General features: G+C 52.8%; 1 protein-coding gene and 1 long non-coding RNA gene across 2 annotated transcripts in view; one reads left to right on the top strand and one right to left on the bottom strand.

Moving 5' to 3' along the window:
• The window catches only part of LOC130709244 (uncharacterized), a 37533-nt gene extending 33178 nt beyond the window's left edge, over positions 1-4355 (bottom strand). The window contains exon 1 of the long non-coding RNA XR_009009753.1: positions 4220-4355. This is a non-coding gene — a long non-coding RNA (uncharacterized LOC130709244). The remainder of the gene's footprint in view (positions 1-4219) is intronic.
• Positions 4356-4485: 130 nt separating this feature from the next.
• Positions 4486-12433, top strand: part of CD9 (CD9 molecule) — a 35607-nt gene continuing 27659 nt past the window's right edge. The window contains exon 1 of the mRNA XM_057557183.1: positions 4486-4696. Coding sequence (XP_057413166.1) covers positions 4631-4696 — 66 coding nt within the window. The 5' untranslated portion in view covers positions 4486-4630. The remainder of the gene's footprint in view (positions 4697-12433) is intronic.

Genomic DNA, 12433 nt, shown 5'->3' with positions numbered 1-12433 from the left:
ATGTTTCACCATAGCCCTGCCCCTCCAATGGTTTCTTGAGGGTAAACAGTAACAGTAATAGTAACAGTGGCCAACATTCCCTGGGCACTCCAGCGGCAGGTGGATGACCTCAGTCAGTGCTCACAATTACCCTTAGAAGGAGTTTCTATCATAAGCTTAAATGTTTGCTCAACTCCTCCCATCTGGGCTTGTGAATGAGGAGGTGGGGCAGGGAGAGGAGAGAAGAATATAAAAAAGATAAAATCTTTTCTCTCCTTAGACCTGTTCTCCCAAGGCAGGCGGACTCTGGCTGAGAACAGCACCGTGAGACCTTGTCTGGTTTCCGGCCTCAGCACCCCACACCCTGCTGGACCCCAACCATCCTTGGGCACGGTGGGTCAGGGGCAGTGACCCGGGAAAGGGTACGAAAACTCCTCTGCCCGTGGCCGCTTTTGGCGACATGTAAGGAACTTTGCTTCCGCCGCTGCTCCTTCCTTCCCTGTCTCACCCACTATGGTGGTTTCCCCAGCAGCTGCCTGTGGTTCTGTGCCTGCGCCTTTCCACATGCTTCCCTCTGCCTGGAGTCCCCTCCCCAGCCTCGGTCTGCTGGCCCGCCTTCCAAAGTCAGCGGCGGTGTCCCCCTCGCTGGAAGCCTCTCCCGGCTCAGGCAGACCTGGGTACTCACCCCAGCCCCTGCTACTTCCTAGGCCACATCTCCCCCCTGTTAGCACGAGTTCATTTGCCTGACGCACAGTGAGGCCAAACATACCAAAACGTGGGAGTTTGGAGCAGAGAAAGGTTTATCAGGGCAGGGCCATACAAGGAGACGGGTGGCTCATGCCCTAAAAAACCCCCAAGCTCCCGGAAGGATTTCGAAGGGTTTCAGCAAAGCTTTTTTAAAAGCCAGGCAAGGGACAAGGGTCGCAGGGTATGTGATCCGCTTGTGCACAATTCTCTGACTGGCTGATGGCGGGGTCACAGGGGTTAACATGATCAGTCCTTGGGCTCCAGGAGGCCTGGGGCTATGTATTCAGGTCATCAAGTAGTCTTCCCTTTGGTGGGGGGTTTAGCATATGTAAAACAACTCAGGAAATGTTCATCAAATACCATTAGTAGGTACTTAAGAGATGAGCTAAAGCAGAGGATATGGGGGAGGCCTGTCCCAGGAAGGCCCCACAGGGTCCTGCTCGGTTACACCACAAGCAAAGACCCCAGGGGCTTATACTGGTCTGGCCTGCACTGAGATTCTTTTTTTTTTTTTTTTTTTTTTTTTTTGAGATTCTTCCAGGTGAGATAGAAGGCATGTCGTCTTAGCATCGGGTATGTATAGGACACAGAGCAGGCCCTCCAGAAACTCTGGAAGAAGAAATGAATGAAATCCTCCTCGGCTCCAGCTGGCCTGACTCTGATCTTACCCTCGCTACCCCCTCTCCTGGTTTGCCCCCCTCTCTCCAGCCTCCACCCCGTTGCCCCACCCCTTGGTCTCTCACCTGAACTACTCGACAGCCTCCTACCGTACCTCCATGAGTCCCCAGCTCACCTTCGTCTCCTGCTGCCCCCCTCCCCAATTGCAGGTACCCTGATACACCTCACCTTTCAGTCTAACCCCCCAAAGCTCTGAGCCAAGGCCTGGAGATAGAGACAATGGTCCTTGTCCTCAAGGAACCTCCTGCCTCCTCCTCCCCTCAGCCCCCAAAAGCACCCCGCCACCAGCCACCCAGCTACCTAAAGCGCAGGTTCCCTGCTTATAAACCCTTCAGTGACCCCTCACCCCCGAGTGCAAAGTCCAAGACCATGAGGCACCTCTAGTTACATCCCCACCTTCACCTCCCCACACGCCTCCCCCAACTGTGAGCTCCAGCCCAGACCCCAGACAGCCCCAGCCCCAGCTTTGCCTGATTCTCCCATGATTGCAACCACTTTTCCTGGGGTTCTGCAGCATGCTTCCCAATTTGGGTCAAAGGCCCCTCCTTTAAGCCCCCCTGGCCTTTAAGCCTCTCTCCTTGACCTCCTGTAATACGGTCATCCCCCTCCTGCCCTAAGGATATACCCTCGTAACAGGATACTGAAAGGTGTTTTCGAATGAATGAATCAATGAGACAGATCTAACAACGATCATAAACAGAGCAAAATATGTACTTCAAAGTGGTAACGCTGGCTGTTTCTCGTGAGTGTTATTTTGTTACTTTTTTTTTTTTTTTTTTTTTTTTGCTCATTGGTATTTTCTGATGTTTCGGTAATTGAGGTTTCGTTTTTGTAATTTAAAAAAACACCACCAAAGGAAACTTCATTTTGAAAAAAATACGAAACGGTTTTGGGATTTCAAAAGTAGGGCGAATCTCCTCATCCTCTGGTGAGAAACAGGAAAGGAACGTTTAAGGGGCCACAGAATTTCTACAAGTGAAGATGGGAAGGCAGGCCAGCCAGAGGGCACACACCACATGCCACGTGCAGGCCTGGGGTGCTGGGGAGGGCAGAGTGTCCCCTACAGATGCAAGATGAGGAATTTTAACTTCCTGAATGTGGGGAGCTGCAGAAAGTATTTTTTTCTTCCAGCTGTACTGAGATATAATTGACCTACAGCACTGTGTAAATTTAAGGTGTACGACATAGTGATTTGACTCACATACATCATGAAATGATTACCACAGTGGGTTTAGTGAATATCCACATCTCATACGCATACATTAAAGAAATAGAAAAATACTTATATTTTCTCCTTGTGATGACAGCTCAGGATTTATTCTCTTAACAATTTTCCTTTATAACTTGCAGCAGTGTTAATTATACGTATTGTATTGTACATTACATCCCTAGTATTTATTTACCTTATAACGGGAAGTTTGTCCCTTTTGACTACCTTCATCCAGTTCCCCTTCCCCTCCCCTCCCCACCTCTGGTAACCACAAATCTGATCTCTTTTTCTGAGTTTGTTTGCTTCTTTTTGAACTATAATTGACTACAACACTGTGTTAGTTCATGATACATAACACAGTGATTCGATATTTCTATACATTTCAAAATCATCACAAGTCTAGTTACCATCTGTCACCGTATGAAGATATTACATAATTATGGACTATATTCCCCACTCTGTACATTTCATTCCCATGACTCATTTATTCTGTAAGTGAAAGTTTGTACCTCTTAATCTCCCTCACCTAATTCTCTCCTACCCCTACCCGCCTTCCCTGTGGCAACCACCTGTTTGTTCTCTGTGTCTGTGACTGTTTCTGTTTAGTTATATTTGTTTTTTAGATTCCACATGTAAGTGAAATCATACAGTATCTGGTTTTCTCCCTCTGATTTATTTCACTCCACATAATACCCTCTAGGTCCATCCATGTTGCTGCAAGTGGCAAGATTTCATTCTTTTTACGGCTGAGTAATATTCCATTGTGTATATATACATCTTCTTTATCCCTTCATCTATTGATGGACACTTATGCTGTTTCCATATCTTGGCTACTGTAAATAATGTTGCAATGAACACAGGGGTGCAAATATATTTTCAAGTAGTGCTTTCATTTTCTTTGGATAAATACCCAGGAGTAGAATTGCTGGGTAGTTCTCTTTTTAATTTTTTTAAGGAACCTCCATACTGCTTTCCATAGTGGCTGCACCAATTTACATTCCCCCCAACAGTGTAGGAGGGTTCCCTGTTCTCCACATCCTCGCCAACATTTATCATTTGCGGGACATTTTTGAGCGGAGGAGAAACTAAGAACTCTGGCACTGGAGCATCAAAGAGGTAGCAGTGGGCAGAGAGTCAAAGGGCAAGAGGGCGGGTGATGGGGGGTAGAGGCAAGAACAGAAGCCAAGCTACAGCCTTTGTCTTCTCCTCTGGGCCATCTGAACCTCAAGTTCAGGAAGCACTCCCGGACTGCCCGGCCCTCAGACATATTACTATTCAGTGATGGTAACTGAGAATTACTCCCATAAGCCTCCGACCGGCCTTCCCACCTGGACGGCGAGCTTCTAATTCCTGCTGCTCCGCATGATGTGCCCAGTAACAGCGTGCTTCACGAGTGAAGGTTTGCAAGGAGCCGCCTCAGGGAGACATAAGGCCAGGCAGCTTCCCTTTAAATCGAGGCCAAAGCAAGAAGAGCCCTCATTCTGCGGGCAGCCGGCCTTGGGTTAAGGGACCTCGGCCCCGACCACCGGGGAAGGTCTCCCAAAGTAGAGGGCTCGGGAAGGGCGGAAACCAGGCGACAACCGGAAGGGCGAGGCCTCCACTTACTCTGGGACGAAAGCAGCCGAAGATGACGGACTGGAAAGACCCCAGGACTGTTGGGAGGAAACGGGGAGCATGGCGGGAAGTCAAGGCCGACCGACTCGGTGGGAAGGGCTGAGCCAGAAGCGGGAGGGGCCGCGGCCACCGGACCGGACCGGGGCGGGGCGGGGCGGGGCAGGTGGGGCGGGGGCGGGGGCGGGGGCGGGCGGGGGCCGGCGGGGGCCGGCGGGGCGGGGGCGGGGCCCGGCACATGCGCACCGCGGCAGCGCGCGCCCGAGGAGTGGCACTTTTTAAAAGTGCAGCCCTGAGGCCAACCCGCAGCCGCCAGCACCTCGGTCCGAAGCCTGGTCCCGCCCGTCCCGGCCTCAAGCGCCCCCGTCCCACACCAGTCCGGCCCAGGCCAGTCTAGCGCGCACCATGCCGGTCAAAGGAGGCACCAAGTGCATCAAATATCTGCTGTTCGGATTTAACTTCATCTTCTGGGTGAGTGAGCGCAACTGCCGCGCGCTCCTATCCGGGGCCACCTGTCCGCCCCGGGCACCCGGTCCACGGTTGCGGTTGCCGGTCACCGGCATCGCCTGCGCAGGGGAAGACTCCTGGCCGGAGGAGAGGGCACTGCGGCCGCCAGCTGGCTCCTCGGCGGGGGCCGAGACTGGCTGGGAGGGCGCGTTGGTCCGGGGCTGGTCCGAAGCGGGGCGGGCAGGGGGCTCGGGGCCCTAGTGAGCCGGGGGTGGGGGGGTGTGTGTTTGCTCCCACCCCGATCCCCTCCGAGTGCAGGAGGGAGAAACGGAGCACCCCCTCTGCTGGGGACTCAAGGCCCTGCCCGAGGGGGACTGTGGCGGGCAGTGCAGCTCGTGACCCGGGTGGGGTCCCCCCGAGTGGCCGAGGCCGCGGGGAGGGGAGGATGCGGACCCGCCAAGGGACTAAGGTGGCGCCGGAGGAGCTCAGTGAAGGTCTGTTGGCACCTTTACGCCGGAGAGCAAGGGGCGCGCCGGTCGCGGGGGTCAGCGTCCCGGGCCCAGTCCTTGAATGAGCGTCGGGATCCCTCCTCCACCCCCGAGGAGGAACCTTCAGGCCCCCATGCTCTCAGACTGATTCTAAGCCGGCGTGAGAAAGTCCGAGCTCCCTCGAAACTACCTGAAAGACTAGCTTGTCTTGATTTTTTTTCCCCGAAGAGCGATAAGTATCTGAGCTGGCGAGAACTCCGGGAGAGTTGGGGAGGGGTGGGGCAGATGCCTATCGGCGCCCTCAGTAGGATGAGTCCTGTGTTTCTCCATTTCCGGGAGAGATCAGGTGCCGGCCTCACCCCCTTCCCCGCCAGCCCACCCAGCAGCCGGGCGGGGCCACAGGGAGTGGACTGTCACCTGGGGAGGACGCAGGCCAGAGAGCTCCAGGACTCCCGCTGCCGGCCACTCTCAGCCTGTCTGCAAATGGGAAGGCGAAGGCCGGCAGCAGGGAAGGGGAGCGGCCCCTCGGCACCTCTCCTTGTGGGATTAGGGGCCACCCAAAGAAAGGAGCAAGGAATAGGGGACCTTGGTGTCCGGGTTCCCGGGCCACATCCCCTGCTCACAGGTGGACAGTATTTGCCCCTTTGCAGTCAGGAAAGCATTTGGAAAGGCGGGCCCTGTGCCACTCTCGATAGAGATGGCTGTAGAAGCAGGGGCGACCCACCAGAGGCTTGTAACAAAAATGTGCTTATTTCCTTGGAGCTGCTTCCCCATGAACCCCACGGAAAATCTCCTGAGATTTAATCCTCTCTCTGGAGCTGACGGGGTATGAGATTGACCTGCCCTTGCAAGACTCATCACACCCAACACCTGCTCTAGTGAGGACAGTGCATAGGTGTGCCCTGCCCAGCCCATGGTCTGCTCTAGAGAGACCCTCCTGTGGTGGGCACCCCCTCCTCCCGGGTGTCCCTGCCAGCCAGCTAGCTGCCAGCCTTGGCTCTCCCCTCTCCCCAACTCTGGCTCTAGGAAAGAACGTCGAAGGCTGACTAGCCCCGCCCCACCCCGCCCTTGTCCTTTAAGGAGTTTTCCTCTCCCTCCTCCCTAGCGCTGTCTCTCCCCTGCCAGTCTCTTGGTTACTCCTCAGCTATCTGCCTAGGCTGTGTGAGGGTTTGGGGCGTGGGGACCCACGGACTCCCAGGGCGCCTCCACACCCCCCGCCCCATTGGCACCTGCAGAAGCCTGGCAAGAGGCTCTCAGGCCACTCAGGTATCTGCTCAGCCTCTCACTGACTCCAGCCTGCCACCTCACTGTATCCAGACCTGCCCCTGCCTGGGCTAGGTGCTGCTGATGGGCTGTGTCATCTGAAACAGAAATGACTCATTCTGGGAACGGCTGGGTATAGAATTAGAAATGACTTTTGAGGTCATTCAGTCCAGCCTCTTCTTCACAGCGAGGAAGCGGGAACCAGAGAGGGGCTGACCTGCCCAGCGTCACGGGAACCCAGCCAATACCCCAACCCCTAGGTCCCTTAAGTCCTGTCCTCTTCCGTCTCCATCACAAAACCAACAAGGGGACCTGGTAACGGGTGGTGTATGGGGGTCAGCAGTAGCTTCATGTCTCTGAATCATTTACTGTTCAGTCATCCTGTATTCAGGTCCCTGTAGAGATGAAGCCCTCATCTCCCTCCTAGGAGGTGCTGGAATAAAGGAACACCATGATCCCCTTGTGCAGTGTGTTACTGCAAAGTCCTTTTCCAAATCTCATTGTACAGCCAGAGCAGGTAGCATTATCCCCATTTTACTGATGACCAGGAAACTAGTCCCCAGAGAGGTTCCACGACTCAGCCAGGGTCATGTGGCAGGATAGCATCAGAGGTAAGTTTGAAGGCAGGTCTGGTTGGCTCCAAGTTCAGCACGCTTTCCATCACCACCTACTGCTGTACCCAGCTGAGTGGGAATGAAAGGAGGGTGGCAACAAGCTCTCAAAAAATAACTTTTAAGAGAAGCTATGACCTGAGGGAACTGCTTGCTTGGATTGTTATGACGTCATCACTTCCCTTTCTCCCTTGAGACCAGGAATGTATAAACTTGGTGTTTGGGACCTGATGTGGGCCTTGAAGAGCAGGAGTTGGGAGGCTAGGGGCCACCAGGACCTCATGGACAGAGGATGCTGAGGGGTGGTCCAGCAGAGATCCAGAGAGGAGAAGCCCACCTCAGCAGCAGTGGGATGATTGGGGCGGGAGAGGGGAGCAGGGTACCTCTTCCCTGGCCCCCACTCTCATCCCTGTGGGACCCTCAGTGACAGCAGAGCCTGCACTGCCTGCCCTCCCCAAGTAGGGCCTCTGGTGCCTGCAGCTAAGCCAGCAGTCAGGCTGTTCTTCCAGTGCCCCCAGGATCCTAACTTCCCAGCTCTCTTTCAGTTGTTTCTGGGTTTCCTTCAGACCTCTTTGCCTACCCACCCTCCAAAAAATTTCCATGGGGAAACATTGTACGATGCCAAAGGGGCAGCCTCAGCTGTACAGTGGGGAACCGGGGCTGGTCCAGGCCAGGAGCAAGGCCTTCACATTCTACCCCACCCCTCACCCCTTTGTTCCCTGCCTCTCACCCGTCTCCTCCCTCACTGATGGGAATAGCAGGGAATTTCTCTCTCCCGAGAAATGGTGTCTCGCAGGCCCAAGGCAGGCTTCACGGAAACAGGCACAGAGGCCTGGACCAGAGTTCAGGCACCTGGGTGTTAGTCCAGCTCTGCCCCCAGTTCACTTTGAGCAGGTCACTTTTGAATTCCAGACCTCAGTTTCCTCATCTGTAAAACCAGTGGGTTGGAGCAAATGGTCCAAAAAGGTCCCTTCAGTAGCTCAGTCTACGAAACCAGCCCCACCCCCAGGGCCTACAGCAAAGGACATTCCCACACAACCCAAAATAGGAGTCAGGAAATGGAAGTGTGCAGTGGGTACCCAGGCTTGACTCAGAGCATGGCTTCATTTCATTCAGAGGCCTCTTGACGTCTGGGGCCTGAGTCGTGCCTCTCTTTCCCATTAACCCCAAGTTCCCTCCACTCCCCCTGCGTGGGGTCTCTCTGCCTGGGGGGGTTCTCTGTTTTGGTCGCCCTCAGCCTTTTGTGGCAGTGCTGCCCAGTGGTCAGAGTGGCTCTGGGTTGGATTTGCGCGTCACCGGGTGGAGCTGGTGCCTACCCCCTGGGGTTGCTGTGGGTTACATGAGCGCATGCGCGTGATGCACTTAGCCCAGGAGCCTAGCCCTGGATGAGGAGTAAACTTCCAACCGTATCCCGGTGTGGAAAGGGGGTTGAGGAGGTGGGGAGGGTGGGAGCAATGGCCTGAGGAAGTGTGGAAGTTGAAACCAGAGAGAGGTAGCCAGGTGCACACCCCACGTCCACGCACGTCCCCCCTTCTCGTCCTGCATCACTGCCAGCCTCGTTCCTCCACACACCTCTGCGATTCCCACATCAGGACCCTGACTCCATTTCATGTGTGGCCGCCCGTCTGACTGTGGGGCAGCCCCACTTCTGAAACTAAAACTGCGTGCGGAGAAATCCGGGATGCATGCGGGGTCCGGGCGGGGGATGGGCGAGCGGGGTGGCACTGGCAGAAGCCCCTCCCACCCAACCTGCTGCTTCACCCAGAAGCCGTTTGCCTTCAGTGCTGGACTGAGCAAGCAGCTGGGGCTCTTGCGTGAAATGGCTTCCACCTTTGGCACCCAGACAGCCCGAGCCCTGCGAGAGCCGGCTGTGTTTGCGCAGAGGCTGGCAGGTTTGGGGAGGCCAGGTGTCTGCATCTGCTCAGGAAAATAAGACTTCTCCCTGCCCGGACTCCTGAGGCTTTCCCCCCACTTTGCCCCGCGATGGTTGTCAACAACAGATTGGACTCGTGATTTGGGGGATGGGGAGAATTCCTCTACACGCGCGCACGCACACGCACACTCACCTGGCACCATTCCAGACCTTACCCTCTTGTGCTCAAAGGAAGCAGCTGCCGGTTCAGACCTGAGTTTGGAACTGCTTTGATAAGAAGCCCTTTCGAGGGCCGTCCTCACCCGAGCACTTACTCTGCTAAACGAGTCTTCTGCGGCTTCAGACCTCACACATCACCGTTCTCACATCTTCCTTTTGTGTCAGATGCAAATCTTCACTCTTAACACACAGAGCTGTGTGTCCGTGTTCGATTTGTCTGTTTTCCTGTTCGATTCCATTTTACAAGGAGGCACGGTTTTGGGGATTGGTTGCACAGTTTGGGACTTAATAATACGCCTGGGACTTAACAAAAGCACCTTTTCTGCCAAAGAGCACAAGCCTTGACCGTCTTTCTTGGGTGTGTCTGGCTGTGAGGGTGAGGGACCCGACGTCACGGGTTACCGTGGCTTCTGTGGTCCTGTTGCCTCCTTGGTGGCTGCATGTTCTGGAGAGTCTGGGGAGAGGAGCGTGAAGAAAAAGTTTCAGGAAGCTGCATGTTTTTTGTGCCATGTTCCTGCCTCCCCCCGGGGGCGGGGTCAGGGGAACTTTATTTGGAGCCGCCTCAGGTCTTTTTAACCAAAGACTTGCAGAAACCGTCTTTCCCTCTTACTTACAGAAGAGCAATGACTTCATGGTTTGGGGCTTTGAAAATCTGGGGAAGAGCCTGTCGAACCCAGGTTCACGCAGAGGTAATCATTTGCAACTGAGGGAATTAAGGAGACCAAAAGCGCTAATCTAAACAATATATATTTTTTTAATTTATGTTTTTAAAGTCTGACTGCAGATCACTTGCCTGTTTCATTCCGTGGAAAAAGTAATGCTGGTCCAGGGACATTTGCATTTTCCGTCAAGTGATGGCAGGCAGCTGTGGAAAGCAGCATCCTGTCTCCAGATGAGATAATTTTATTTTAATTACATCCATCCAGTAATTCCTCCCCTCCACCAAAGAAATACTTAGTTCTGGATAGTTTTTTGTTTGGTTTTTTTAAAATATATTTATTTATTTTTTATTTACTTATTTTGGGCTGCGTTGGGTCTTCGTTGCTGGCAGGCTTTCTCTAGTTGCAGCGAGCCAGGGCTACTCTTCATTGAGGTGCATGGGCTTCTCATTGTAGTGGCTTCTCCTGTTGCGGAGCACGGGCTCTAGGCACACGGGCTTAAGTAGTTGTGGCACATGGGCTCAGTAGTTGTGGCTCGCAGGCTCTAGAGCACAGGCTCAGTAGTTGTGGCACACGGGCTTGGTTGCCCCACGGCATGTGGGATCCTCCCGGACCAGAGTTCGAACCCATGTCCCCTGCATTGGCAGGAGGATTCCCAGCCACTGCGCCACCAGGGACGTCCCTGGATAGCTTTTAAGTACTGCTTGCTGTCATCCTCGACTGGCAGGTCCGAACATTTTGGGGGAATCCCATGAAATCAATGGGACCTGCCTCCAGAAACACACAGTCCCCGTTTTTTTGCTTTTTTCTCCAGGGACCCATGAACCTCCCTATATCAAACACCGCATATTGGTTTCCAGGCAACCCCTGCTCTGTCCCGAATCCCACGTTTCTGCCATGAGGTGTGGGTTGCCTCACTGCTCTCCAGGACTGCGCAGGGGAGCTGGGGGGACTTTGAGGAGGGCATTAGAGAGCCCCTAAGTTCTCCGAGGATCAAGGGCAGCCCTGACTGGAGCTCTGGCCTCCCCACCCATCCTTGCTCTGACTGTCAGCTTAATCCTCGCCCAAGGAGTGGCTTGGACTCGAGATTAATTTAAGGAGTGTTCTGTATTCCTAGTCCTGGAGCTTGGGCGATTTGTCTGGAGCTTGGGTGATTTGTCTTTGCTGGGAAAGAGCAGGGTCCTGTCTTTCCCACAAATGGAAACTAGAAGGCTCGGCTGGCCTTCTCTGGCCTTGCCCCTGAGGACTTTGGAAAGGGAGATGCGTCTCCCGGGCGTCGCTGGAGACGCAGACCTCTGAGTTGTGATGTACAGCCTGGCTAAGCCCGCTGACTTGGAGGAGAGGGGCCAGATCTGTTTGATCCCAGGGAAGATCCCTGCGTAGAGAGGTGTGTGGACTGTTGACGTGGAGAAAGTCAGTCAGTCCTTTTGCTCAGTCCTCTTGCCAAGCATTGTGCAAGGGAGCAGAAACGGTGTCCCTGGCTGTGTCAGGGAAGTCACCCTCCACAGCCTACCTGCTACACTCTCAAGGTCCCAGTATTCACCTCTCTCAGACCTAGGCAGATGGGGGCCATGACTTCTACCGAGCCCCTGCCTCCAAACTGCTGAGAGGAGGCCCCTTTTCCTCACAGTCTGAGCTGCATGTCAGTGTCCAAGGGCAGAAACAACACCACACGTGGGTCATAGAAAATCCTTGACTGGGGGTTAAAAATATAATAAAGTAAATTAGACCGTTTTAGTGAATTCAAAACACGTTTCTATAGCATTTTAGTTTTAATTTATCTTTAAACTTACACTGATTGAATCAGTAGCAAATGATAAGGTTGATTTATTAAAGCTTTAAATGAAAGATCAGCAAAATCATACATAGTTGCGAATTCATTGCTTTTCAATTGAATAGAAGTTTGGGGTGTGTGTGTGTGTTTTAATTTTATTGAAGTATAGTTGATTTACAATGCTGTGTTTAATTTCTGCTCTACAGCATGTGTGTGTTTTAATTGAAGTATGATTGACATACAACATTCCTTTAGTTTCCAGTGTACAACGTAGTGATTTGACATTCATACACGTTGCAAAATGATTGCCAGAGTAAGTCTACTTACCATCTGTCACCATACAAAGTTACAGAATTTTTTTTTCTTGAGATGAGAGCAGCTTTCAAATTTGCAAAACAATATCACTGACTATAGTTACCTTGCTGTACATCACACCCCCATGACTTATTTATTTTATAACTGAAAATTTGTACCTCTGGATCCCCTTCGCCCATTTCACCCACCTGCCGAGCCTTCCTTCCCTCAGGCAACCACCAATCTGTTCTCTGTGTCTATGGGTTTGGTTTGGTTTGGTTTGTTCATTTGTTTTGTTTTCCAGATTTCATTGAGCATAATACCCTCCAGGTCCATCCATGTTGTCACAAATGGTGTGATTTCTTTCTTTTTTATGGCTGAATAATATTCTATTGTATATATGTACCACGTCTTCTTTATACATTTATCTATGGATGGACATTTAGGTTCTTTCCATGTCTTGGCTATTGTAAATAGTGCTGCAGTGAACATAGGGGTGCATGTATCTTTTCGAATTAGTGTTTTCATGTTCTTTGGATATGTAATCGGAAGTGAAATTGCTGGATCATGTGGTAGTTCT

This window comes from Balaenoptera acutorostrata, chromosome 11 (genome assembly GCF_949987535.1).
Source record: "Balaenoptera acutorostrata chromosome 11, mBalAcu1.1, whole genome shotgun sequence".
Lineage (NCBI taxonomy): Eukaryota > Metazoa > Chordata > Mammalia > Artiodactyla > Balaenopteridae > Balaenoptera > Balaenoptera acutorostrata.
This window is presented reverse-complemented; position numbering and strand designations above follow the sequence as displayed.